The sequence below is a fragment of the Cladophialophora immunda genome (assembly GCF_000835495.1).
Source record: "Cladophialophora immunda strain CBS 83496 unplaced genomic scaffold supercont1.7, whole genome shotgun sequence".
NCBI lineage: Eukaryota > Fungi > Ascomycota > Eurotiomycetes > Chaetothyriales > Herpotrichiellaceae > Cladophialophora > Cladophialophora immunda.
The window spans coordinates 2,187,053-2,213,519 of NW_015622547.1; the positions used below are offsets into that span (position 1 = coordinate 2,187,053).

The following is a 26,467-nucleotide window of genomic DNA, read 5'->3' on the forward strand; positions in this document are numbered from 1 at the left end:
TGGAAATGGGAGGGATCAGTGGGTGGAAGGCGGGATTCGTCTATTTTCTCAAATCCTGGCAGGCGGCAAGGCGGTATCCTCTCTTGGCACCAACCCTCCTCGTTGCTAGGCCTGGCAACTACCATCCACACCTACTACATACCTAACCCTCTGTCTGACACCACATACACCCTACCTCCTACACACACCTCTTTCGCTCCTATTACGACAGCACTACCCTGGTCATTCATTGTTTAGTTTTGGTTGCGAGACAAAGAAAACAGCCCCTCTTCTCAACTCTTCTTTTTCCCCTGGTTGAGTTGTTGTCTAATACAGCGAGGAGAAGCACAAGGAATGCCAAGAGGAAGAGAAGGAGCACGAGCGCAATGAGAAAAGACAGTTGGGCGTCCATTCTGCGAGCATACAGTTTGAGTGAGGAAAAGAGAGGGAGACTCGAGAACAACACCAGGGGAGGGGAGAGGAATGAGGCAGTCGCCACGAGTGACAGTACTTGGAGCCCTTACTCGGTTTGGCGGCTCCCTCAATCACGATCACGCAGTCAACTCTCCATTGCAAAAATAGACTAAACTTCCAACCCAGTCCCGTGGTCTCGTGCTTTCATGCAATCATGCAGACATTGATAAAAGCAGTCTGTAACAAATGCTCTTCGCAGTGGAACCCAAAACGCCATCGCTATGCTGCAAACAACACACCGGAGTAGAATGCAACATGCAGCCCGCGCAATAAGCAACAGAATTGACGACTGGTTTCCCCCATCCAGCTATACATACCACCAATTCTTTCGGCAAAATCGCAACGAATGGGTATATCAATGCAGACCAAACACAAAAAACCCACGGCCTCATGGCTGAGACAACGAATGGCCTCTAGTAAGAATGTCAAACAAGAAATTTCCGCAGATACGCAGTGAAATCACACATGTCTGGGAGGCGGACTTATCCCAGTGTCCGCCCACCGCCAGAAACAATGACCTGGTGTCCTGACCGATGCAATGCATCATGGCTCAGGCTTTGCCCTTGCAACACTTCAAAATGATGGCTGTTGTGCCAATTTTGGTCGCCCAAGGCACTCAGCCAGTTGCTGCCAAATTCTTGCCGCAGTGCCTCCACTTTCGATCGGTAGTCATCGTGTTGTTGGGCTGGCTCGCTAGAGCCAACAGACGGTGCCTCCGTCGACCCGTCAAAAATATCGTCCACCACTGCTTCTGCCGGTGTTGGTATGACCGGAGCGCTGAGTGCTGGTATGTCCTCGCGATGCACAATACTGGCACTCGGAGTGATCGTCGCCGCCAAGTCCTCATCAGGAACTCGGGCAAAAGTTTCATCGTGTGCCAAATCGACTATCCGTCTTCGAGGGGCTTTTTTCCGGCGCGTCGTGTTAAGCACAATTTCCGGAGACTCGTTGGAGCTAGGCTGAGCCGGATCGGACTGTTGAACCACTACGGGATGCTCAGCAATCCGGATGGACGGTTGCGAAAGCTCTCGCTCAACCTCGGGGACTCGATCCGACAAGTGCTTGCGCTCCGAATAACCTGGCCCCGACTCATCAATAATAATGTCATCGACATACCCAGGTGTCTTTCGGAACAAATTGAATGTCGTTACCCGGTATTCAGAATGCGTCTTGGTAAATGGATTTCGCTTGACCCAAATCCGCTTTAGATTCGGTATGCCCGTGAGCCTCGCCATCTCCATAGGGTCTGAAAGCTGATTGTCCTGGACGTTCAATTGTTCCAAAGACAGCAACCTCTCAACGCCAGCCAACGAACGTAAGCGGTTACCTTTGAGGTTAATTGTGAGAATAGCGGGTAGAGGTGATCTCGACAGTGACTGGAGAGAACCAATCATGCAATTCGACAGATCAAGAGAAACGAGCCTCGTCAAAGATGCCAAGCTATCCGGGATCTCGTTGAAGAGGTTAGAGGAGAGATTGAGAGATCGAAGAGTGCTGGCTACAGGCGCCAGACTTTGTGCTGAGATAGTGGTCATGGAGTTGTCTGCCAGGGATAGATACTTCAGCCTCTGCCATTTCGAGGGGGGTAGAACATTTAAGCTCAGCACATTGGTGCTGCTTTCGCTACGGTGTGGCTGGATCGAGTACTCGCTTGAGTAGGAGCTGCCAGAACCCGTCCTTCTCACCGTCGAGGAGTAAGTCCGAATATGCCTATACGAGCTGGCAGGCCGAGAGGCGCTCGGCCGTTTAGGAGATACGCTTCCTGAGAGTGGCTTCGTTTTGGACCCTGGCTCCATCGAGTCTTCATTATCCAAACTTCCATGTGCTGGGGAGCCCGGATCGGAATGCGACTGTGCGTATTCAGCTCGTGGAGTTGACGGTACAGTCCAGGAGGCAGACATGGTGGGAGACCCACGTCCGCCCTTAGTGGACCGCCTTCGACGCTTTTCAGCGTCATCCAAAACTATGTTTGTGAGCAGCTCGGTCGGATCACTGACGTTGGCTCGCTTCACGGTGAGCAGCGTCAGCTGCTCCGATATTCGATCCCATCCGAAGAATTGGCGGAAATCGAGATCCACTATGTCCAGCTGTTGAAGGTTTTTGAAAGCAAACAACGGAACAGCAGTATCGAACGGAAATTCCTCGTATCCCTTGATCAGCCTCGCACGGTGATCAGTAGTGAGGCGTAAAGAAGGAAGCTTGGTAAATGCAGAATAGAGGTAGGTTAGATCCGCCTGTGTGAGGGCTTTGGCCTTCTCGCTTTTGGATGTGCTCCCTCCGAGGCCAATTGATGACCAAAACGAGCTCATCCCCGACATGACACTGCGCATGCTGGACACAGAATGTATGGAATCTTTGTCACTGCGGCCTTTGGCTGGTTTGTGAGTTTGCAGGAAGGACACGTAGTTCGAGGGTGTAGGCTCATTGGTGAGACTCTCTAGACGTATGTTCATCGGGCCAACAGCTATATCCAGCTCTTCCATACGAGATAGGAGGTAAAAGAGATGATGGGGAGTCAGCGTCAACAGGGCCGCTTTTGCGGCGTGGGATCGAAAGTAGAGGCCAGCAAATGAAAATGCTGCAGCTAGAGCGCTGGCGGAGGTATTTGTACTCGAGGAAGAAGTACCTGAGGTCGGGGCAGAGCTATTTGTCGAGTTATTATTGAGGGAGGCCTGCCGTCTGTGAACAGACATCTGCAGGCTGTTCGCGAGAGCTTTCTCATGTTGGCGGATAAACTGCGCCAGAGACTATAGAACACGTCGCGTTGAATCAGTAAAGGGTGCTCGAAACGAGGGGCGCAGATGGCATCTGCAATCTATGTGATGCCTACACCTGTGCGCATAGTTGTGGATGCCGTGCGATAAGAAAAACCACAAAACACACTCACCCGTATGAAATGATGCCCATCTTCTGTTTGCAGGCGGTCCATCTCCTGCTTCGTCGAACTCGAGAGTTCGAGACGGGCTTGTAGAAAAGGTTCAGGATAAACAAATTTTCAAGGTAAAGGAGCGTGAAGGATCAAAACGTGCGACCCGGGAGCTGCTTGCCAAGTCAATTCCAGGCTCATTGATGGGCTGGATTTTGCAAGGACGAGAACGTACGAGGATTCCGCGAAGAAATCATGGTGGCATGTGGCGTGTAAAAGGTCCCGGCTGCAATGCCCTGCCAACGTGACCAGGCTGAAAAGATTGTCCGCAGCCGGTAAGGAAGATTGCAGCTGTGCCTGTGCCTCTCTTCACGCGTGATTGCCCAGTGAGACAAGATTCTGATTCACCCGAGAGAAATTGAGGCAGAACGCTGTGTATATGAGGGTGAATTGGGACGTTCGACCAACTGTTGTGTAAGCACAAGTGGTTGCGTGACAATCGCAGGCGGGCAAGTGACGGCCTTGACGGGTCAGCAGTGAGGTGAGCCGTGGGATGAATGAGGCTGAGAGGGGGATATGAGGGTGTGTGTGAGAAAAGAAAACACCAGCACGGAAGAGAAAGGCAAGAACCAGCCTTCTGCCACGGCCAGGTGTGATGTGCAAGAGCCCAGGGTATTGAACAATGGCGGTGACAAGTTGAGTTCAACTGTGTCTGGAGTTTGTGTAGGGATGCGCAGGATGGCGGGAGTGGGATGCAGGATGGAACTGGAGGAGATGGAGCGTGCAGAGTTTTGCTATCAAAAGGTAACAACTGAGTTAGATTGGCCTTGGGCTAGGGTGGAGGGGGACGGCGGGCAGGTGGGCAGCTGCGCAATGGGCACCTTTAACTAGAACAGATCAGATGCAGGGGCCTGGGTGGGTGACTGGAGCCGGGGGGTGGGCAGGAGCTAACTATAATGCCCGGGTCAGTTAGAGGCAGCGGGATCAGATGCATATCATCAAGAGTCTTGGTGGGCTGTAGGGGATTCCGCCACGCTTCCTATAACAAAACACGCGCGCCCCTCCAAACCCTCGATATGTCCCCACGGTAGTCCGCTTGCTCAAGTGACTAGTTCCCTGGATTGCCTGTGCATACCAAGCTAAGACGACGAGGACAAATGACTGAGTGCTAACTACGTCCTCAGGATGACCCCAGTGGCACCCAAGGTGATCAATCTGAAGGTGAGGTAGTCCTCACGCTCTGGACACTCCTCTAATTAGAGCATTTGAGGCAACAGGATCGACGTTGATCTCCCTGCAGCGTGTCTATACCGTTTCCACGACGGGTATACCGACGACATATCCCTATCCACAAATGTGCTCCTTCTGGGACCCCCCTAACAGTTTTCGTATCACGAGAGCGACGATGATATCCTCTTCCTGCCCACCCTTACCCGCCCGAAATCCGAAGCGGCACACCCTCCAGTGTCCTCATTCTCGTGATTGACATCGTAATCCATAAAAAAATAAACTCTCAGCTTCCAGACACCATACCATGTCCTGTACACAGTATGTCGCAATGAGATCCGTCGATGGCCGGCCGGACAGGCTCGGCCCTCGCTTGCTTCCCACAGCATCGTTCTGAGAGAGCGTCTAATCATAGGCGGGAAGAGGTACACAATCACACAACCGCTGACCGCGCCCCTCATGCCACTCGACACGCGAACGGACAAGAGTGCTGGAAAGGTTCTGTCAAATCTTCGAGGCTAAACTTTATTGATTGTCGCTCCCAGACTTTCCAAGTTATCCAGTCAAAGCGACTTGGAGTTACCTGCGCCGCCAGGGCAGTTCCACTCCATCTGCGAAGGGCCAGCCCAACAGGTGGGCACTGTTGTCGTCTCGCCTTGGGAGACTACGATTAGGCGCTTCGATGCACCAGCGAGGGCCAAAGCGCACTGGGGAAAGTTTGCTTCTGTTTGACTGGCCTGATACCTCGAAACAAGCACACAATGTAGCCTGATCAGGCTCTGTAAGTCTTCATTCGACGGGCCTGCTGCGAGCTGACGATGATAACGCCAACCGAAACGAGATGGCAACTCTGGCTTCGAAAATCCGATGGCTACCACCTGCATTCGTGTCTGCTTCTGTCCTTGCCTTCGGCATTCACATATCACGGACGCCCAGCTGCATGACCAGCCCTTCTGCGTCTGTGCTCGGTCGACGACAGGGCCAGGCTTTTGACCGCTACTCTACAATGACAACTTCAGGCTGTGCCATGTCGCGGTCTCGACCGATTGACCAATGCTGATGCATGAGCCGTGTGACACAGAATGCTGCACGAGCTCGAGCGGGAATATTTTTCACTCACCACAAGTTCGCCTTTGACACAATCTGAGGGTGGTAAGAGGCCCGCTAGGCAAGAATGCTTCCCTTTGCGCTGCAATTCTTAGGGCGCATTGGTCCGTGGTCACATTGCTAGCGTGTAAATCAGCTGCAGCTTCGGAGGACCTCATGACCGATGCTGAGAAAGTGGTGGCCTCGACGCCAGCAACCATTTCCCAACAGATCAAACTGCTTGATTTGCACCGGTGCAGTCTCAGCAAACCGACCGGCAGTTGAGCATTCCATTTTGCGTGCAGAAACCCCGGAAACCTGTCACCTACAGAGAACAACTGCAGCTGCTTCTGCTAGCGAATCCCGGGGGGAGGGGCGTTCTCTCACCAATTGTTGTATGATAGGGAGATCTGCTTCTAAGTCATCCTCTGGGGCGAATAATAGTGCCCGTGTGTTGGCCGCAAATCGCTTGCAGAGGGCTGGCTCTCGCCTTCCCGCCACTTGGCTCCCCAAGTGTGGGATGTAGTGCGGTCGACCGGGAAGCATTCAGCGTCAAACAAATTATGCGGTGTCACAGGAAGATCGCAGCCATAGGAATCGTTACACTATTGGTCAACCAAAGGGTGCTTCAGCACACATGATTTCATCCTACCTGAATATCACTTCCTGAGGTCGGAGTCCGGCTGCCGTGAGCTCCAACTAGCCAAGATCGAAGCCTGTCTCCCAGTTCGGTGTCAGTGCATCGAAGGGAAAATGCCTCCAGAGAAATTCGCCTCCGTCGATACCGAATCGACGCCATTCTTAGCTTGGTTGGGGCCCTCCAGACTAGCCCAGCAGACTTGCTCCAAGTGCCTATTAGCTCGCTATTTTTTACTGCAAAGCAAGACAGTCTGTGAGTGATTTGAAGCGAGCAACCAATGGGACTCTTGCTCCCAAGTTGGAGCTGCACCTGAAAGGGAACGAGTAAGCAAGGATTTTCACATGCTTGGTATCCTTGCTCCAGCCGCAACAGCACCGACAGAGCCAAACGTGGGAAAAAAGAGAAAAAAGAAAAGAGAAGAAACTTATCTCGCCCACTCGAGAAACTTTACTGGCGTTCTTGCAGCACAGGTAAAACGGCTCGAAAACACCGGCGAGATAACTTGACTGGCGGTGCTAACAGTGAGGAGTGGCGAAGCAGCGATTCCCTTAAAGACAACGACAAAATCCGTCTTTGGAGGGCGACATTGTCAGGCATGATAGAAGCATGGAATCATCATCCTCTCTGACTGCAACATCCCTCAGTGGAAAGCTAAGAGATATCGTCCAGTGCGAGACGGCACCGAGGTCGCCTAGGCACAGAGCAATAGATGCATGGGGGGCTATGTTAGCGGCAGAGCTCTGGTGGATTCAGGTTGCACGCCCACGACATCTTGCATCACTTCCAAAGCTGTTCAAGGCTACAAGTTGCCCTCGATTGACACTAACCCCCACAGCGTCAGAGGACCGCCCAGCGTTCGACCGAAGGGTGGTTTTTGCGCTTTGCACAAATGAGAGTTCTGCTCTCGGAAAATGCTCGACGATCTCTGCAGCGCTGCCACTTTTGGTTCCGCTCGGCACAAAATGGGCCTCCCTGCCTAACAAGTCATTTGGCCAGACCAGCGGAGATGTCCCTGCCCATTCCCTGAAAATTGTGCAGCGATGGGTGTGGGAAGATGGGCTGCTTGGCCAACCGCCATGAGGAATGCGGAGGACTCGGTAGCATCTGAGCGCTGGCCCGCCTGCTCCCTTGGTCCCAAACTTCCGATGGAGGGGCTGGAGACGCTGTATGATGTCAATTCCCGACAATTACCCACTGGCAACTCGTGAGAGGTGAAGAATTATGCACGTCTGCAGCACTGGCAAGCTGAGGTCTGCATTGGAGATCCGAAGACTGCTCATCATCTGACCAGTTATTTGTTGATCAAAAGCCTAACCTCTCTCTCGTTTGATTACCAGAGGTCGAATGCAAAGACAATTTTGCTTCTCAATGCCATAGGAGGAGGGGCAGAAAAGCGGTGTGCGCAAATGAGCGCGTTATGAACGCGTGGGGAGGGAGATTGGATGGTTACTGTGGGTACATGAGCCGGATCTGACGTGGTGAAGCAACCCTGCGTGATGCTGGCCAAGATATTCCCATATACGAGGTACAGTACGAGGTACTCGGTACATCTAGGTAGGTAGTTAGTAGAGCCTCGAGGTCTTGCCCCCCCCCCCCCCCCGATAACACCATTCGACAGGCCAGAGCGCGTACTTGGATCCAAATATTATGGAAGGCACCAAAACAATACCCCTCCAGATAGTCCGGCTGCACATTTGATCCTTCTGCTCTCTGTGCTACCTGCAGCCTTGTGACTACGCCAATGTGCGACGTGGTGTTTTGTAATGTACGGCCTGAAGACTTGTACCGAGTATCTTGCGTAGGATCGTTATAGAGGTTGGCTTCTTTCTCTCCAGATGCCAAGGCTAGTTCGATAGCTTCGCTTCCGAGGCTGAGTCCGAGGGCAGAAATGCTTGGGCCTCCTCGGTTTGCCTATCTAGACTACGGCAAGGCTGACGAAAGCGAACCATCCTCTGAGCTCAGCTCAGGGGGATTTTCCTTTTCCATCCGCAGACATAACTCTTGCGTCCTTCAGCACATGCTCTACAGGTCATATCTTCGCCTTGGGCATCGTACAGGGCAGGACGTCGCCAAACAGACATATATTTTCGACAGCTTACGGCCTACATGTGATGATATGCGCGATCATGTCTTTTGGCCACATCGTCACTCTTTATTTCGCCCCAAAAGATTCTCTTGCGTCTCCCTAACCAAGTCGAATATCATGGACGAGGCTGAACATCTCGGCGTGTAATTTGAACCTCACAGTGGTCGACTCCGCATAGATGTAACAGTTTTCATTATATGGTTTCACTTGCCGCTGTGGGTGAGTCAAATGAGCCCGCTTCATCAGGGGACACCTGGATCAAGATCATGGAAGTGCAGTCTTGAAACCGTTTCCGACCTTTTTTATTCATCAAGAAGAAGTGAAGAATAGGTCTGGGTGACAGGTTGTCGAAGAAAGGCAACAGGGTCGAGAACGTCTCCCATGTCGAGACTGCCCATTTCCAACCTGAGGATCACTCCGGGACTCTCTTTGTCTTTGGCGGCGCAGCTCTCACCTTTCAATGACACATCCCGGCTACTCATTTGCAGTTGACCACTTACCTGACAGGCACGGATTCTTGAATATGATTCTCCTTCCCCCGCGCCGAGTTCTGATTTTTGTCGCGCTCTCATGCACGGCCTTACTCCTGTTATATCAGCTACATGACCGCGCTACATTGCTCCTCCCACAGTCAACCCCTACGAGTGAAGGTTCACCACAGGCCACGTTCTCCCCCCCGAAGCCCACGGTACCAGCACCAAACTCTTCCTGGAACAGCCGACAAACACATTACCCCCTTCAACGCCTGAATCACGTTCCTACGGGCAAGCCGAAGCTGCTACCGTTGGTGCAGCATCAATTCACCCCTGTGCCTGTCCAGGATGTGGAGGTGCGGCTGAGCCGCCAGCAAGAAGTCAAGCAGGCTTTCGAAAGATGTTGGACTTCATATCATGCAAGGGCTTGGATGCGTGACGAATTGTCACCAATTTCTGGCGGTGGTCGTGATACGTTCGGTGGTTGGGCGGCGTCTCTAGTAGATGCGCTTGACACACTCTGGATCATGGGATTAAAAGACGAATTCAACGAAGCTGCTTTAGCCACTGCCAATATCGACTTCTCGACTTCTACCGACGATACGATCAACATTTTCGAGACTACGATCCGCTATCTCGGAGGTTTTTTGGCTGCTTATGATCTGAGTGGCGAGGGACTGTTATTGACCAAAGCGATTGAAGTCGGGGAGATGGTGCTAGCTGCCTTCGATACTCCCAATCACATGCCAATTACTCGGTGGGACTGGAAGAAGGCTGCTGGTGGCATCGAAAAGCAAGTGGCGCCGGATTTTATGCTGGTCTCCGAACTGGGTTCATTGTCACTAGAGTTTACCCGCCTCAGTCAGCTCACCGGCGACCAGAGATGGTACGATGCTATCGACAGAATTACCACGCTTTTCGATCAGCAGCAAGCCAAGACAAAGATTCCGGGTCTCTGGCCTGTCGTTATTAATCCGCGAAACCAGGATATGACTGTTGATGGGTCCTTTACTCTGGGCGGCATGTCCGACTCGTTGTACGAGTACTTTGCTAAAGAATACGCTCTTCTTGGAGGTCTTGCACCTACGTACAAGAAGCTATACGAACAGTCAACAGCTGCCTCGATCGAATACCTATTATTCCGGCCATCAACTCCGACAGGCGCAGATATTCTATTCGGCGGAGACGCCAGAGCAGATGATACCGGCATTGTACAAGAGCCAAGAACCCAGCATCTAACGTGCTTTGCTGGCGGCATGTTTGCTCTAGGTGGCCGCCTCTTCTCCATTCCCGAGCATGTCGAGATCGGTAGACAGCTCACGGATGGATGTATATGGGCTTACGAAAACATGCCTACGGGCGTCATGCCTGAGATCGTACATCTGTTACCGTGCCCTTCCAAAGCCAACTGTGCCTGGGATCAAGCGAGATATGACGCTGCTGTCCTCGAGCGTGCTGGCTCTGTCTCAGCAAACAGTAACATTGATGATATCATCGTTCAAAAGCGCCTTCCTCCCTGTTTTGTCGACATTGATGATCGTCGCTATATACTCCGGCCTGAAGCGATTGAAAGCGTTTTCATTTTGCATCGCATCACAGGCGACCCGCTGTACCAGGAGAAGGCGTGGCAAATGTTCCAGTCGATTCGGAATATTACTACGACTGAATTCGCCAATGCTGCACTCTCTGATATTACTCTCACTGGCGTTGACGGCTTGCCTCCTAAGGATGATCGAATGGAGAGCTTCTGGCTGGCCGAGACACTGAAGTATTTCTATTTGATCTTTAGCGAGCCGGACTTGATCAGTCTGGACGAATATGTTTTCAATACGGAGGCACATCCCTTACGACGTCCGAGCTGATCACAAGGATTGATGACATGTCAATGTGTCTTGAGCGTGGTATGTCAACAGTAGTACCGGAACACATCAGCATGTATGTATCATTGGTTTGAGGCGACGTTCAACATAGCTCTAGATACCCAACAATCGCATGCGATCCGGACTTAAACTGAAAGATACAGTGGTACCATCGCCCACAGGCTATGTTTTCCAGCTGAGCTTGTTGGATAGTTGTTTGGGATATCTCCAACATCAGCACGACCCTCATATGCTCTCAGATCTCCATTGTCCGGCATCGTGCAGCTAATCACGGCTCGTCGCTTCGGTTCGACGGCAATCTTGATCATCATCAGAGGACCTCGTTTCCACATGTGTACAGGGATGCCAGATTTGGACTGAAGCACCTCATTATCTGATGAGATCCCACACATCTGATCGGTTCCCGAAATAGGGTCCTACTTCCCTCCTACTAGGGTACCGAGGTGTCTATCAACCATGTGCTCGCATAAGCAGTTGGAGAAACGCTTGATAAGATGGCATTCTCCCGCAGTCGATTGTCTTCGTTGAATGTACAGGACCAAAATTCGCAGGAGATGTCTGATGAGGGTCACAATTGACAACTTCGTCTCTACATAGATTGATAGACATCCAGCTCAACCCTGAAAGCAAACCAAGTGGCAGGTATCTTACCAGGGAGAGTCAGACAAATGTGTCAGACTAGCTTTTGCTGGGCGTAGAGCTCGCCTTCACTGAGTAGCGGATAAGCCCTCCCAGAGCGAAACTTCGTTCATACATGGGAACCGGCGCAAGCCCGTGTCTCCAGCATGCCTGTTGTAAGTGGCGCTCGCTTAGGGCGAGGCTGAGCTGATATTGAGGCTGGCCACAGGGCCCCTGAGATAAAAAGCGGGTTAGGCCCCGAACCGTCTCCGAGCCTTGTTCAGTTTGGCGCTAGTGTGCTGTGGCTGGAGAAAGTGTGGCGCTCTCTTGGCAGTCACCCGTTGAAGTGGCGCTTTGCCAAGCCATCTTCCGAGCCTCGACGCCGACGGACGCTGACGACCCCAACCACAGAAGACATCATCATCATAGTGGGACCACCCTAACATCATCTCTCCACCATTCCGCCCTCCCTTGTTTTATTCTCGATCTTCCCTTTCCCATGGAGTAGTTGCGGTCTCCGTGATTCTGCAATGTACTCTCGCTAAGATTGTCACCCTCACAATGTCAGAACAATGACATCCAACCCCAGGAAGAATGATGCCGTCGCGTCCACGCGGATCTCTGCTGGCACTTATGATCCCCACGAATTACCGGATTACGAGACCGACTTTATCCGACGTGAAGATCTCCAGAGTTTCGCAGAAGCCCTGACTGCCCCCAGCACCGAGCCCGTGACGGCTTTGAATGATTGGGGTCCAGTGCGGCAGCGTGTGAAAAGAAGTCGAGTTCGACGGAAAGCGGCGCCGCGTTCCAAGGATGAAACTCGCGAAGGCTTCGTCTATACGATCCTGTACTATCCGTTGTTACTCATCGTCTGTGGGTGGATAGTGTTTCTCTTCATCATTTACAACTTGACCCGCCTCTACATCTACGCCTACGAGCACGTGTTTTCATGGACCGGGGAACGCGAGAGATTGCGCAGGCAACTTCATCGGGCGACCAATTACGACGAATGGCAGGAAGCAGCCCACCGTCTCGACCAGTACCTTGGGAATGAAGAGTGGAAGCGCTCCGACCCATACTCGTATTACAACCACCAAACGGTGAGAAAGGTCACGGCCCAACTAGCTGAGCTTCATCAAAAGGCCATAGCTGAGTCTGAAAGAGTTCGTGGCGGAAATGGTGGTCTCGTGGCTCTGGATGAATTGAAGTCATTGCTCGAAAGTTGCGTCAAGAACAATTTCGTTGGTGTTGAGAATCCTCATCTTTACAGTGAGACGTATATTGGCACCAAAGATCTGATTCAGATATTCGTCGATCAAGTTGAGCAAAGCCTTCGATTCGTTCTTGAGAATAGACACATTCCCGATAAAGAAAAGGTGTCCTTCTTCCGGCATCTTGAGCTGAACTACGGGCGCACGGCGCTTTGCCTCTCTGGTGGAGCGACCTTTGCATATTACCATTTTGGAGTCATCAAAGCCCTGCTCGATACGGGTCAGCTTCCCGAAATCATCACCGGTACGTCTGGCGGCGCTCTGGTGGCGGCATTGGTAGCCACCAGAACGGATGAGGAGTTAAAGAAACTCCTGGTACCGGCACTGGCATATCGCATCAGGGCCTGTCACGAAGGATTTACCACGTGGATTCGCAGATGGTGGCGTACTGGTGCGAGATTTGATTCTCTGGACTGGGCAATGCAATGCAGCTGGTTTTGCGGGGGCTCATTGACTTTTCGAGAAGCATACCAGAGAACTGGCCGCATCCTCAACGTCTCCTGTGTACCCTCCGATCCTCATTCCCCGACAATCTTGAATAACCACATCACGAGCCCCGACTGCGTAATCTGGTCCGCAGTACTTGCGTCTGCGGCTGTTCCTGGAATCCTCAACCCGATCGTGCTCATGCGGAAGACGAGCGACGGGACACTAGTCCCCTACTCGTTTGGCAACAAATGGAAAGATGGAAGCTTGCGTACAGACATTCCATTGAAAGCGTTGAACATCCACTTCAATGTCAACTTCTCCATTGTTTCTCAGGTCAACCCCCACATCAACTTGTTCTTCTTCTCACCTCGAGGCTCGCCAGGTCGGCCAGTGACACATCGCAAGGGCCGAGGCTGGCGCGGAGGATTCCTTGGCTCTACCATTGAGACCTCGGTCAAGCTCGATCTACAGAAATATCTGAAGATTCTGCGCCACCTTGAACTGCTGCCTCGGCCGATGGGACAGGATTGGAGTGAGATTTGGCTACAACGATTCTCAGGCACTGTTACCATCTGGCCCAAGACAGTCGCCAGCGACTTCTGGAATATCCTCAGCGACCCCAGCCCCCAACGGTTGGATCGAATGCTGATCGTCGGTCAACGCAGCTGCTGGCCGAAGATTCGCTTTATCACCAATCGCTTGAAGGTTGAAAGGGTCATATTGGAGGGCTTGCGGATGGGAGGACCGATTGATGACGGGGCGCGTGTTCCTAACCCTGTGCTTGAGCAACAGGCGCAAGAAGCTCTCCTACGCGCCAGAAAGCGACCCGGCACCGAAGATAATGTGTCGTCCACGGAGGACAAACATCTCAAACTTACCCTTTCACCAGGGCGGAGGCAGAGCAGTATGCTCGAGGAACTTTCACGACAGGCTTCCGTGCTCTGGCACGACGACGGAGTGACGGAAGGAGAGGATGACGCTGTGACGACCGATGACGCTGAAGGTGAAGATGGCGTGGTGCAGTCCCCCGAAGAGATGACCAAATGACCCCAGCGAGATATGTATCATTAGAATGAACAAGCATTAGCAAGCATGACAATGAACTATGGTTATCGATCAAAACAAGTGAAAGTTGAAAAGCACTCGAGAACGTTGTCCCATCACGTGACATGCAAAAGTACGTTGCCCTGGGCGGGCGCCAATGCAACCGACAGGGAGGTTCTGGCGAGGCACAACCGAGATCTGACGTCGATCTTTGCAGCTGCTGCTTGGGCGGAATAGAATGTTCCTACAATTTCTTCCACGCGTGATACGGGCGGTGGCGGTCTCGAGAGCTGGTAAAAAGCCTAGGGATAGTGTCGCATACCCCTCCGGTACCAGCTCCGCACGTTTTCGGGGCTCCTGGCGCACGAAAGGTTGGTGGTTGAGACATGTTGGTATTTGATGCTTCTCAAGAGCTGCTCGCGACGAGATCTCCTGCCTGTTGGTGTTAGTGGGAATAACAGCTGTCATTGGCTACAGCCTTAAAAAGTGGAGGTCTTGGCGGGTCTTGGCGCGGCGAGTGGCTCTCAGCTCTGCCTGCGCTAGCCCCAAACACGCCTGCGCCCCTGCGAAACTGCGAACCCCCCAAAGTCGGATGTGAAAGGTTTGGACTCTCCCGCCATCCATCAAAATATCATCGCCCACAGTCTCTGCAGACGTGGATGCATCCTATGCCGTCGCAGTTATGACAGTGGCGTCACTGTGATACCATTTGTCCTGTCTCCCGTTGGATTCCTCCATTGGATCGCGACATCCACCCGGTTGCTGACAGACGCGCTGCGGTCCCTCAGTGCACAGTCATTCACCACCCATAATTCAATCGCCCTTGGTCCTTTCCCGAGTGATTCTGAAGCAGAAGCAATTATTGGAGTCGATCTGGGGGATCCCCCTGGGCTGCAGCAGCCGCCGAGACATAGCCTGCTGAGGTACTCCTCCGCGCACCCCGACACACCCGTCAAAGGGCCTCTGCAAGTGAGCCGCAACCATGCCTGCAGGTCGCGGCAGCAAGAGGACCCTCGAAGAAGTTGTTAATTACGAAGATTCGGATGATGAGGATTATGATGACCGCGCAGCCGGGCCCTCGAAGTCCCGGCCTTCGAAGTCTAGGCGGCGAGGCGCTCCCGCCCGCAAGAAGCGAAGAAGAGGATACAAAGGCTCCGATGTCGACAGTGACTCGGACGAGGTCGTGTCGGATGAGGAAGATTCATTTTCTGATGAGGAGGATGAAGACATCGAGACAAACGCAATAGGCCGACCTGTTCGGAGGGCTGCCAAAAAAGCGGCAAACAAATACGAAGAAAGTTCCGAGGACGAGGAAGACGAACTTGCCAACTCCTCAGAAGAAGACCATCCGCATCGCCGAGCCAAGACGCCCCCCCGAAAAAAGTTGATCATCACCCTCAAGACTACCCCTGCGCGTCCGACGAGAAGTTTGCGAAACAGGAGCGGAAGTTACGGTGTCAACCAACCCACAGCTTCGTCTGTACCCCATCCTGCATCTTCCCGAAGGAGCAGTCGCCTTTCTCACGACCCTGAAGAGTCTCTGGTGAAGTTGACCGATTCTGGCAACCACGTCGAGGTCGTGCGCGAAGGTTCCCGAGACCCTGAAGGCATCCCACCAAGAGCAATGAAAGGCGGAAAGGGCCTCAAATACCCCTCGAAAAGTACAATCGACGAAGAGTCACAATCGCAACCCAAAGAAGAGGAGGTCGAAGAAGAACTTGAAATACAGGCATCACAATATGAGCTTCTGGAAAGCGAACCTCAAACCATGGAAGAACATGCAGCGGAACCGCTGCCACGAGTTATCTCGGATATTGTGACCATTGCCGAAGCTGAAGGCGGTGAGAGTGATGGGGACTTCAATCCGGAACCCGCTGCCACGCAGGAAGAGATCACAGTCGAAGCTGAGAACGCGGACGAGGAAGAGGAAGAAGATGAGGAAGAGGATGAAGTGAGACCAGCGCGGGGCAGATTGACCCGTGGCTCCTCAAAGAGAAAAGTAGAGTCGCCTGAGTTTGAACCGCAGAACTCGCCCAAGCGACTGCGCGGACGGCCTCTTGGAGATGGAGCCCAATCAGGAGCCTCGGGCAGTCGTCGACGAAAAGCTCCGGACGAGAGCAGTGATTTCCATCCTGAAGATGAAGCCGCCAACCAAGACGACCTGTCAAGTTCCAGCGAGTCTAACGCATCGCCCCGCAAAAAGAATGGCGATGATGACGACTACGAGAGCGAAAACCAAGGTCGGAGGTCTCGACGCCTCCGTAGCCAAGCAGCATCTCGCCAACGGTCCGAAGTGAGCGACGACGATCTAGCTGCAGAGGTCGCAGAGTTGAAGCGTGACGGCAGGAAGTCAAGACGTCCTAGGGAAGAAGAAATTATCTATGAGCCTCGCGGGCGACGAGGCGGGAAAAAGCCCAACTATGACCTCCTCAGGAATCTCGCTCCGCTCGAGGAGGAGGAGGAAGCAGCTGCCCCATCCCCTTCTGCACGAGCTCGAAAGACCGGCGGTGGCGGTTGGAACCGGAGCCTGTTCAACACTTACGGCCCATTCGGCGGGGGTGGCGGCCTGCCACCGGTGCTGGGAGGAGGCCCTCAAAGGGCTCAAGGCGGCGTTGATTCCGACAGCAGTGACGATGAGACGATGAAACAGCCCAAGCCCTTGGGCGGTACAGTAGGGATGACACCAACGACTGGTGGTGGCTTCAACCTCTTCCCTCAAACTCACAATGCAGATCCGGCCCAGGCTGCAGCTGGCACCCCGGCCAATCTCGGCAAGATCAAGGACAAGCAGGCCTTAGCAGATGCTGACCCGCTTGGAGTTGACCAAAACGTGACTTTCGACAACGTAGGCGGTCTGCAAGGGCATATCGATCAGTTGAAGGAGATGGTCGCTTTGCCTTTGCTTTATCCCGAAATCTTCATGCGATTCAAGATTACTCCTCCGCGTGGGGTCCTTTTCCACGGCCCGCCTGGGACAGGAAAGACTCTTCTCGCGCGGGCACTGGCCACCAGTGTCAGCTCTCAGGGCAAGAAAGTCACGTTCTATATGCGCAAAGGCGCCGATGCTCTAAGCAAGTGGGTTGGCGAAGCTGAAAGACAATTGCGGCTACTCTTCGAAGAAGCCCGGAAGAATCAACCCAGCATCATATTTTTTGATGAGATCGACGGTCTCGCTCCTGTACGGTCAAGCAAACAAGAACAGATTCACGCTTCCATTGTTTCAACGCTGCTCGCGCTGATGGATGGGATGGATGGGCGAGGCCAGGTTATTGTTATCGGTGCTACCAATCGGCCTGATTCCATTGATCCGGCACTACGACGACCTGGTAGATTTGATCGAGAGTTCTACTTCCCCTTACCGGGCACCGAAGCCAGAAGATCCATCATTAACATTCACACGAAGGGCTGGGATCCCCCTCTGCCCGAAGCCATCAAGGATGAGCTGGCAGAATTGACAAAGGGTTATGGCGGCGCGGACTTGCGTGCCCTGTGTACTGAAGCTGCGCTCAATGCAGTCCAGCGCCACTACCCTCAGATTTACAACTCGAACGAGAAGCTCGCCATTGACCCAAGGAAGATAGAAGTCACGCCCAAGGACTTTATGATATCTCTCAAAAAGATGACGCCTTCTTCAGAGCGATCGGCGTCGTCCGGCGCTGCTCCCCTACCGCCTAGTGTCGCGCCACTGCTGCGGCACCAACTGGATCAGATCAGCCAACTTCTGGCAGAAATACTTCCGCAACGGAAGAGACTGACCGCTCTGCAAGAGGCTCAATACGAAGACGCTGCGAACGGTCACAGTTTCGGTCGAGAGAAAATGCAACAAACATTCGAGACCACCAGAGTCTTTCGTCCTCGATTGCTGATCCATGGCAAGATGGGCATGGGGCAACAATATGTCGCTTCTGCTCTGCTCAATCACTTTGAAGGGCTCCACGTCCAGGCCTTTGATGTCCCAACGCTGTTTAGCGATACAGCGAGTTCCCCCGAGGCCACGATCATCAGACTATTTTCTGAAATCAAAATGCACAAACCAAGCGTCATCTACATCCCCAATGTGCAGGAGTGGTACAACACAGTTGGTCAGACGGTAATTTCTACTTTCGTGGGCCTTTTGAGATCTATCAAACCCACCGACCCTGTTCTGTTACTTGGATTTGCAGAGGGCGACTATGATGACATGGAGGATAACATGCGACGCGAATTCTTCGGATACTCGAAGAAGAACCAGTTCCAGCTGAGGGAACCTGATCATGCAGAAAGGTCCGAGTTCTTCCGCAGTATCAAAGAGTACATCAGCACGGCACCAGATGATTTCCCGGATCCAGAGAACCGAAAGAAACGTGAACTGGAGAAGCTTGCGGTGGCACCGCCTGAGCCAGAGAGGCGAAAGAATGCATTAACCAAGGAGGAGCTCAAGGCACAAAAGAAGCGTGACCGTCAAACTCTGAACATGCTCAAGATTCGATTGCAGCCTATCATGGATCAGATCAGGACGAAATACAAAAAGTTCCGGACGGGCGTGATTGATGAAAGCCACATTCGCTACCTCTACGACGAAGCTGATCCAGGTACTGTGACATCTGATTTGCACACTGAAATTCTAGCCAGAGCTTCTTACCGGCCTTTCGAGATCGGAAAGGACGCCCACGGTGTGCCGGGCCTCATAGATCAGGCCAATGGAAATTTCTATTACAATCTGGACTCGGTGACCATCGAGAAGCGTCTGAGCAATGGATATTACAAGCGACCGAAAGACTTTCTGGCCGACATCAAGCGCCTGGCAAAGGATGCAAAGACGATTGGTGACGAGGACCGACTGCTGAAGGCGAATGAGCTGTTAGCCAACGTCGAAGTCGATATTGGATCCCTGGAATTCGGTGAACCTGCACTCACCGCGGAGTGCGAACGTGTTTACCAACGAGAACTAGAAAGAGAAAGAGAGGCATTGGAGAAAGCCGAGCAAAACAAAATGCCCCCGCCACCCAATGTTACCAATATCGCTCAGGGTTCGGGAACAACGACCACAAATGACACAGGCCCAATCCTGCTGGGCGAACCCATGCAACGCCGCAACGACTTTGCTCAGCGGCTTGCTGCGACATCCGCTCAGGCCAACTCAACCGAATCAATTGTAACGAACGGCATCCACCCCAGTCACAACAATTCAGAACAGCTGACAAATGGGTCCCACGCAAATGGCCACGATGTGGATGTGGAAGGTGACACACCCATGGGAGGTGCGGACTCGCATCCATCTTCTAACAACAAGAGCAACGAGACGCAGCAGACGCACACGACGAGCTCTTTTGGTGCCCGTGCCTCTGCCCAAACAAGGCCGTGGCATGCATACACCGCGCCCTCGCAACAGCTCATGAAGGAATCGGGATTGTCAGCACCACCCTCCCAGACGGGAGCCTTCACCCCTATGCCTCAAGGGAGCCATCCAGGGGAATTCCAGAATGATGCTAGCACAACCCAATCACCCAACGACAAAAAGACGTCATCCAATGACACGCAGCAGGAGGTTCACCAAGACTCGGGCCCTGACCTTTATCCATTCGAAGAGAGGCGGTCTGCTGGGGGTAGCCAGATCCCATCCACGCAAGGTAAGTGCACTCCTTTTCCATTAGACACTGGCCAATTCTTAAACCGGGTACCGTTCCGGTTTCCGCTCCGACCCTGGTAAATCTGCGTGAATCTAACATTGAACATGGCGATAGGACAAAACTCGCAATCACAACCTGCCGGCAGCGGCCGTCCCTCTTCTTCGCAAGGGCCGGACCAAGACTTCGGCTCACAGCATTCCATAACCATGCCTCCTCCAATCGAGGCGCAGTCTCACCGGCATTCCAACACCAGCCGTATTGATGACCTACTCAATCCTTCTTTGTCACCACCACATCCAACGTCACCGCCGCCACCTTCTCGACCCAATTTGATCCAAGTCGAACAGCATGCGCTTCATAACCTGCACACCGAGATCACGGATCAAACTAGCGGTCTGTCCGTGGAACAACTTGAGCAAGTGAACAGCGTGTTGATGGATACGATCTGGAGGACGAGAAGTGAGTGGGACAGAAACAAGGTGAAAGAGAAGGTGGCCGAGGCTTTCAATGAGGTTATGGCGGATATGGCCGGTGTCGGACAGCGGTTTGGGGAGGGGAGCTGGGGCCGGAAGGCGCAGGTATGATCTTCTGAGGATCAAAGGATGACGGGCATGCAGGGTGTATATGTTGGGGATTATAGGCAGACCGGAGGGAGGATGCGAAAAGAAAGGCGGTCCCTCATTCGGACAAAAATTGGATGGCTTGTTTGAATCAAGATGTGATGTATATGCAAAGAATCAAAAGAGCAGAAAGGAGCATAATCGGCGTCAAACAGCAGCCAGGCTTGCGCTCAGCTCGAGCTCTTTTCATGAAGTGGTGCGCTGCTGGCTTCTTTTATCAGCAACTCGACGTGAGTTCTGGGCTCTCGCCTTGAGTCAAGAGTCCCTTTCGGACACCTCATCAGTTTCCTCTCTCGCTTTTGCCCATTGCGCAAAGACGGACGTGGAATTGTCGTGCGGAAATGACCCGTGAAACCCAATGTCAAAGTCGCTGTGCTTGCCGATGCCGACATCGAATGCAGAACAGGTTTTTGACTGTTGTGCTGACCTGCCTACCACACATGACAGACCGGCTAGAGAGTTGGTGGTGCGTCGAGGAAAGGCGGGATGAGATGGACGAGGTACAGGGTCACAAGGGAGGCATTACCCGTGCGCCGTTGAAATCTATCTCTAGTCTATACATGGACCTACATATTTACAGTAGGTACCCTCGGTTTCCGTCCGGTTCCTGGGCTCGAAGTCTCCAATGCGGGGCGAGGGACTTCGTCTACCCAATTCATGATCATATTGTACACGTTTTCTCGTCTTCTCGTCGTATTGTGCGCAAGAAGCCGAGGTCATTACGTCTTCTTCCTTATCTTCTCCTTGTCCATTGGCTTCCCTCCTCTCGGCCCAGGCAGAGCGTACAGTCCTCCGCCCACGAAGACGATCACCGCGCCCATGACCACGCCGATAGGGAGTTGATTCCCGAACAGCCAGATGCTCAAGACAAGGCTGACGAGTTTCCTGATGTTGAGGACGATGGAGACCGTGAGGGAGGACGACTGTGCCGAGAGCCGGTTGACGCCTATTATGCAGAGGAGTTGCGTCGCGGCGTTGAGCAAGAGTAGCACGAGCGGGCGGGGAAGGGCGGAGGAGGGGCCATCCAGCCAGGAAGACGAAGATATGGGTGCCTCCGTCTTTGACGGGTCGTTGATGTCATGGCCTGGAACGGCCAGGAGATTCACGAATTCGAAAAAGAGTGGTCGGATTTGACTGGCGAAGTATGGCAACGACATGGTGTGGCTGTAGAAGAGCGTCTCCGCTGTGATCTCCCCGGACCGACCGTGGGTGGCATACATGTCGTCGGTGTAGAGGCCCATACACGCTGACAGGATGAGTGCGGACGCAAGAAGCACGAAACCGGGGGTTTGAGACGAAAACACTGAACCCGCGGACGTCGTAGACGCCGGCTCAAGGTGCTCCGCTGTCGAGCGGTAATCATCCAGCTCTTCGACTGCTGCGCCGATATCCACCTGCTTGGACCATGTATCTGAAAAGGCCGCCAACACCACCCCACCGAAAAGTAGCATCACGGCCACAATTTTCTGCGTAGGATACCGGCGTCCCTTCCAAATCCTCCCGGCAAGCATGGTGGTGACGGGCCCAGCACTCCTCAGAATAATATGCAAGGGGATACTGATCCGGTACTTGAACGCCTTGTTATTCAGAATATTGATACTCAGGAAGTAGGCGGTGTAGACGACCCATTTCCGGATTGGGATGTTTCGCTCTTTCAAGTAGAGATTGCGCAGGCCGCGGCGAGGGGAGAAATGACGTGGTAATGTGAATAGGGCGACGAGGAGGAATTGAAATGCGGTAATGAGAGATCCGGACGAAGGAGAAGCATGGATGATAGATTCGAGGGTGTAGACATTGGAGCAGCAGCCGCCAAATATAAGCATGAGGGTCGGAGCCCAGATTTGGAGGATGGACGGCAGTGTACCTATGGATGTCGATGCGGTGATGGATGTCGAGGATGCAGGGTTCCGAGCAGGAGTAGTCGCTGCTCCATTCTGGACATGCTGCTGGTGCTCATGACGGTCGTTTTCGTCCTGCTTGATTCTCCGGCGTATGGGTGTCGAGTCGTCCAGAGCACTCATGCTGGACCGAACTGGATTGACGAAGCTTGTTGGCGGGCAACTTCTTAGTCGCCGTCATCATTGAAAATCGCGAACTCACGTGCGGCTTGTCATGGACGCTGCCGCTTTTAGGAGCCGACCTCGCCGACCCCTTCATGGTCAGCCTTGTCGATCGGGCTCGGATAATCTCTGGCCCCGGACTCCGATTGATCCGCCGTTGTCAGCCTTGCATCCCCGCCTCTTCGTTCCCTCACAACCTCTCAGCCGATCGGCTTCGTTGGTTCGAAAAGCAGACTGTCACCAACTCAGCATGAAGAGAGACCAGATGATGAATCGACTACCAACGCATTGAGCTTCTAGCGCTGGAGGAAGACCAGGCAATGAACATGTCCGCGGAAAGCTCAGGACTTTCATCAATTTCGCCGTTCCAGGAATACGAATCAGAGGCCATCCATGGCAACGAAAGGCCTGCAAAGAGACAGAAGGTCGCTGCAGCGTGCGATCAATGCAGGGAGAAAAAGATCAAGTGCGATGGACGGAAACCGTTGTGCCGACCTTGCGAGCGAAGATACGGCGTAGCAGCTCATTGTGAATGGGGCTTGAGAAAGACGCGCAGTATCGGCGCCTCCAAACTGGAGATTATGCGCCTGCAGTCCCGGATCGATGAATTAGAAAGGTCGGGTCGACGGTCGAATCGCCCAGAGAGCACCGACCAACCCTCGACGCCTCAATCGACGTCAGATCGAAACCATGACAGCGGCGCAAATGCAATGATGGGGCTGATGGAAGAAGGCGAACCCGGTGAAGCGGGCGTGGTTGGCGACTCGAGCGCTGCGAGCTTCATGAACCGCATTAAAGCCGCCCTGGATCAGCAGCTGACTCCCGATTCCGCCCAACAAGCATACTCTACAGTGTCACCGGTGGCGACCGGATCGCATCGACAAAGACGGTTCAAAACCCCCGATTATGTCCTTCCTCCTAGACAACAGGCAGACCGCCTGCTGGAGGTATATTGGAGGATCGTTGATCCCCTGTATCCTTTCGTTGACAAGGATGATTTCATGGGCAAGTACCAGACTCTCTGGACTGGAAACCCGACAATGGACGATGAGGTCTGCTTCATATGTCTTCTCAACGCCATCTTCGCAATTGCCTGCATTTTGGACTCATCTATCCGCCCTCCGGATCGCGTCAATTCTGGTGAAGTCTTTTACAAACGCGCTTTGGTACATTTTGACCTCGAGTTTCTGCAACACCGCTCCGTGCACACTGTTCAGTGCCTTCTTCTCCTCGCACAGTACCTCCAGAGCACCAGCGAGCCGCAGCAGTGCTGGCTCTTCGCGGGCCTGGCTACCAGGATCGCTCAAAGCCTTGGGCTCGATCTACCAGCCACCAGTGCCCGGCCTTCCAACGGCAAGCCCAATGACTTCCTCCGTAAGGTCTGGCACGGCTGTGTTCTCATGGACCGAACGCTGTCCATGACCTTCGGGCGTCCCGGAATCATCACTCCCCAAGCTGCAGCTTCAGTGCCTAGGCCTCATCCTCATGCCGGCTCCAGCGAATGCTCATGCCATAGAGACCTCTATGTGTTCCAGCCGTCTTCTCCTGATCTTCACTTCTTCATCGAATCTCTCCAGCTGTACGAAACCATGAGCGAGACGCTGGTGGCGCTCTACAGCCCGACATCAGCAGAGATGACAGACCCGGAGGACAGCTACATTCGCTATTTTGGCGGCAGTCCAGGCGCAAAAGGGGCTGGAACTGTGCTGGAAATGGACAGCAAATACTGGATCTGGAGACGACGTCTGCCAATACACCTTCGATATTCCCCGCACTCGTCCGAGCCCACGAACATGATTCATGCCCGCCAGGCCAAGGTGCTTTACCTCCGATACTGCCATATTCGGACACTACTCTTCCGGCCGGTCCTATCTCGCTTCTGCACGACGAGCCAGCACGACGAAGAACCCCTCAGCAGCGAGGATACCCTCGCGCGCAAGCTCGCGCTGCAGTGTTCGGTTATGTGCGTGCAAAGCGCGCTGAACACTGTCGACTTGTTCGGCAGGATCCATGCAGAATGCCGCCTGGAGCTGCTCGACGATCTACTGCCCGCATGGTGGTACAGTATCTTCTACCTGTACACCGCGGCAACGGTCCTTGTCGCCGCTAGGCTCAATCCAATCGTCGAAGCCGAAGTGGGCGGCGAGGAGGTGATCATAAGCGCTGCTCGTACGGCGACGGCCGCACTTCAGAGGTATGGCAGCTTCGGCAAACACGCCAAACGGTGCGCCGCAGCCATTGCGTTGCTGTTCGATCAGCTCCCTCCACGCCACAACGGAGCTCAGGCCCAGACACAGAATCAGCCCAGGGCGACGGCCGTGGAGCAGACACAGCGCGGCGGTAACAACCATGATGGTAATGTGCGACGGCCAAGTCTCCCACCGAATGCCGACGGTGGTGATACCTACCCCTCTACCATCAACGGCAGCTCCGGGGCTTGGACGAATTCCAGTCACCATCAAACCAATAGAAGCAGTACAACAACAACTACCGCCGGTCCCGCTGGTCCTCTTGCCGGTAGCATCGTCAGCAGCGTCAACCTCAACACAAACGCCAACGCCTCCGCACCTCACGGCACCTGCGCACCAACGCTATCGAGCAGCTCCGCCACAGACCACGGCAAAGGACCCGCGCTGGGTCCAATGTCAACGTCCGCGCCGCCGCCGCCGCCGCCGCCGCCGCCAGCGTCGGTGCCGTTCATGCTTAGCAGCGGCGGTTCCAGTGGCAGCGGTCTGTTCGGGACCGCCGCTGCCGTCGCGGACCTGTCCTCGTCAGCCAACTTCAATCTCGACTTTGACCTCAACCTCGATCTGGGCGGCGACATGTCCTGGCTGAGCAGCATTCCGTTCGACCTGTATGGCGAGCTGTAATGGCTGTGATAGCGGTGAGTGTAATATACGATCGCGATCATGACCATGCCATGTCATCACTGGGTATGGCCGGCAGGCAGAAAAGGAAGCCATGATGAATTGGAAGATGGGGACTGGCCAGTGCAAGCACTAGCCAAAACCCTCGTTCTCTCTAGTGAGGCTTGGACGGCACCGAACTTAAGCAATAGTGAGGGATCGTGGATAGTGATATGATTCTGGCATGATTCATGTATGGCCATTTCCCTCTTCTTTCTCCTTGGAAAGATCCACGTTGTCTATTGCTTTGTATCTGTTACAAAATGCTACACTACTTTGCATGCTGACTCCCCAAAATGCTCATTCAAACTTCTTGCGGCTTCGAGCACGGCTGTTGTAAATAATGTCACGCGCGTACGCCTTTGGGGTCGACAATGGCCCAAGCCATCTACTTCTTCTCCCAGAACAAATTGATCTCTTCGCCTTGCAGCCAGTCAGCCATGGCCTTGTACATGTCGAAGAAGCCCTGGTTCCCCGCGTTCGGCAGGTCGTTCAGGATCGGGTGGCCCAGCGAGCTCTGCGCCACGGCGAGGTACCGGTAGCCCTCGGTGTACTTGTCCAGTTCCTCGCGGGGGAAGTGCGGCACGGTCTTGCCGTCGACGGGGATCATCTTGTCCTTCTCGTAAAAGAGCTTGACGTACTGGGCCTTCCACTCGCGGCCGCTTGCGCCCTCTTCGATCTTGCAGAAGAAGATGAAGCGGCAGTCGCACTCGACGTCGACGGGGATGCCCTGGATGGTGAACCGTTGCGTGATGGTGGCCTTCATCTTGCCCACGCCGCGGCCCTGGGCGAGGTTGACGTTGGCGAGGGTGCCGTTTTCGCGGTGCATGATGAAGTCGCCGTTGGCGCGGCCCTTGATCGAGACCTCGATGAATTCCTCAATCGGGAGGCCGCCGGACCAGGCTGTACCAAAGCAAAAAGACCTCGTCGTTAGTCTATGACTTTTCCTAATGACGTTGATCACATGCACCTCTCTTTAAGCAGAGAAGATGCTCGATGTTGTGGTTAAGGTGACTTACTGGTCCACACGTAAGCTCCCTCCTTGGCAAACAAGCTGCGGTAGTTCTTCCACTCGGAGGCATCGCGGTAGACGGGCCAGCCCTTGCAGAGCTCGGTAATGCAGTATCTGGCAAGGATCTCCTCGGTGGTGCCGTTGATGTGGGACGTGATGACAGGCTCGGTTTCCTCGGCGGGGA

At 53.6% G+C, this 26,467-nt stretch overlaps 8 protein-coding genes across 8 annotated transcripts; 6 read left to right on the forward strand and 2 right to left on the reverse strand.

Annotated features, from left to right (window-relative positions):
- Positions 1-492: 492 nt before the first annotated feature.
- On the reverse strand, positions 493-4,167 carry PV07_11504 (uncharacterized protein). The gene is made up of 3 exons (XM_016398948.1): positions 3,555-4,167; positions 3,341-3,492; positions 493-3,200 (listed from the first exon to the last, which is right to left on the reverse strand). The coding sequence occupies exons 2-3, from the start codon at positions 3,380-3,382 to the stop codon at positions 936-938; spliced, it is 2,307 nt and encodes a 768-aa protein (XP_016243510.1). The 5' UTR covers positions 3,383-3,492; positions 3,555-4,167; the 3' UTR covers positions 493-935.
- A 684-nt stretch (positions 4,168-4,851) lies between these two features.
- On the forward strand, positions 4,852-6,367 carry PV07_11505 (uncharacterized protein). The gene has a single exon (XM_016398949.1). The coding sequence runs from the start codon at positions 5,817-5,819 to the stop codon at positions 6,156-6,158; it is 342 nt and encodes a 113-aa protein (XP_016243511.1). The 5' UTR covers positions 4,852-5,816; the 3' UTR covers positions 6,159-6,367.
- Positions 6,368-6,504: 137 nt separating this feature from the next.
- Positions 6,505-7,827, forward strand: PV07_11506 (uncharacterized protein). Its single transcript, XM_016398950.1, has 2 exons — positions 6,505-6,742; positions 6,802-7,827. The coding sequence occupies exon 2, from the start codon at positions 6,879-6,881 to the stop codon at positions 7,350-7,352; it is 474 nt and encodes a 157-aa protein (XP_016243512.1). The 5' UTR covers positions 6,505-6,742; positions 6,802-6,878; the 3' UTR covers positions 7,353-7,827.
- A 1,054-nt stretch (positions 7,828-8,881) lies between these two features.
- On the forward strand, positions 8,882-10,693 carry PV07_11507 (uncharacterized protein; the record flags this gene model as incomplete). Its single annotated transcript, XM_016398951.1, has 1 exon — positions 8,882-10,693. One exon carries the CDS (start codon positions 8,882-8,884, stop codon positions 10,691-10,693), a length of 1,812 nt encoding a protein of 603 aa, XP_016243513.1.
- A 1,137-nt stretch (positions 10,694-11,830) lies between these two features.
- PV07_11508 (uncharacterized protein) lies at positions 11,831-14,157 on the forward strand. Its single transcript, XM_016398952.1, has one exon. The coding sequence runs from the start codon at positions 11,902-11,904 to the stop codon at positions 14,077-14,079; it is 2,178 nt and encodes a 725-aa protein (XP_016243514.1). The 5' UTR covers positions 11,831-11,901; the 3' UTR covers positions 14,080-14,157.
- A 541-nt stretch (positions 14,158-14,698) lies between these two features.
- On the forward strand, positions 14,699-20,555 carry PV07_11509 (uncharacterized protein). Its single transcript, XM_016398953.1, has 2 exons — positions 14,699-19,685; positions 19,800-20,555. The coding sequence occupies exons 1-2, from the start codon at positions 15,059-15,061 to the stop codon at positions 20,267-20,269; spliced, it is 5,097 nt and encodes a 1,698-aa protein (XP_016243515.1). The 5' UTR covers positions 14,699-15,058; the 3' UTR covers positions 20,270-20,555.
- An 85-nt stretch (positions 20,556-20,640) lies between these two features.
- PV07_11510 (uncharacterized protein) lies at positions 20,641-22,342 on the reverse strand. The gene has a single exon (XM_016398954.1). It carries the CDS (start codon positions 22,324-22,326, stop codon positions 21,025-21,027), a length of 1,302 nt encoding a protein of 433 aa, XP_016243516.1. The 5' UTR covers positions 22,327-22,342; the 3' UTR covers positions 20,641-21,024.
- Positions 22,343-22,576: 234 nt separating this feature from the next.
- PV07_11511 (uncharacterized protein) lies at positions 22,577-25,505 on the forward strand. The gene has a single exon (XM_016398955.1). It carries the CDS (start codon positions 22,686-22,688, stop codon positions 25,233-25,235), a length of 2,550 nt encoding a protein of 849 aa, XP_016243517.1. The 5' UTR covers positions 22,577-22,685; the 3' UTR covers positions 25,236-25,505.
- Positions 25,506-26,467: the final 962 nt, after the last annotated feature.

Coding starts and splice junctions, on each gene's coding strand:
- PV07_11505 (XM_016398949.1), top strand. CDS start 5,817: ATGCTGAGAAAGTGGTGGCCTCGACGCCAGCAACCATTTCCCAACAGA.
- PV07_11509 (XM_016398953.1), top strand. CDS start 15,059: ATGCCTGCAGGTCGCGGCAGCAAGAGGACCCTCGAAGAAGTTGTTAAT. Junction 19,686..19,799: donor CCAGATCCCATCCACGCAAG/GTAAGTGCACTC, acceptor ACATGGCGATAG/GACAAAACTCGCAATCACAA.
- PV07_11508 (XM_016398952.1), top strand. CDS start 11,902: ATGACATCCAACCCCAGGAAGAATGATGCCGTCGCGTCCACGCGGATC.
- PV07_11506 (XM_016398950.1), top strand. CDS start 6,879: ATGGAATCATCATCCTCTCTGACTGCAACATCCCTCAGTGGAAAGCTA.
- PV07_11504 (XM_016398948.1), bottom strand. CDS start 3,382: ATGGACCGCCTGCAAACAGAAGATGGGCATCATTTCATACGG. Junction 3,201..3,340: donor ATGGGCATCATTTCATACGG/GTGAGTGTGTTT, acceptor CGTGTTCTATAG/TCTCTGGCGCAGTTTATCCG.
- PV07_11510 (XM_016398954.1), bottom strand. CDS start 22,326: ATGAGTGCTCTGGACGACTCGACACCCATACGCCGGAGAATCAAGCAG.
- PV07_11511 (XM_016398955.1), top strand. CDS start 22,686: ATGAACATGTCCGCGGAAAGCTCAGGACTTTCATCAATTTCGCCGTTC.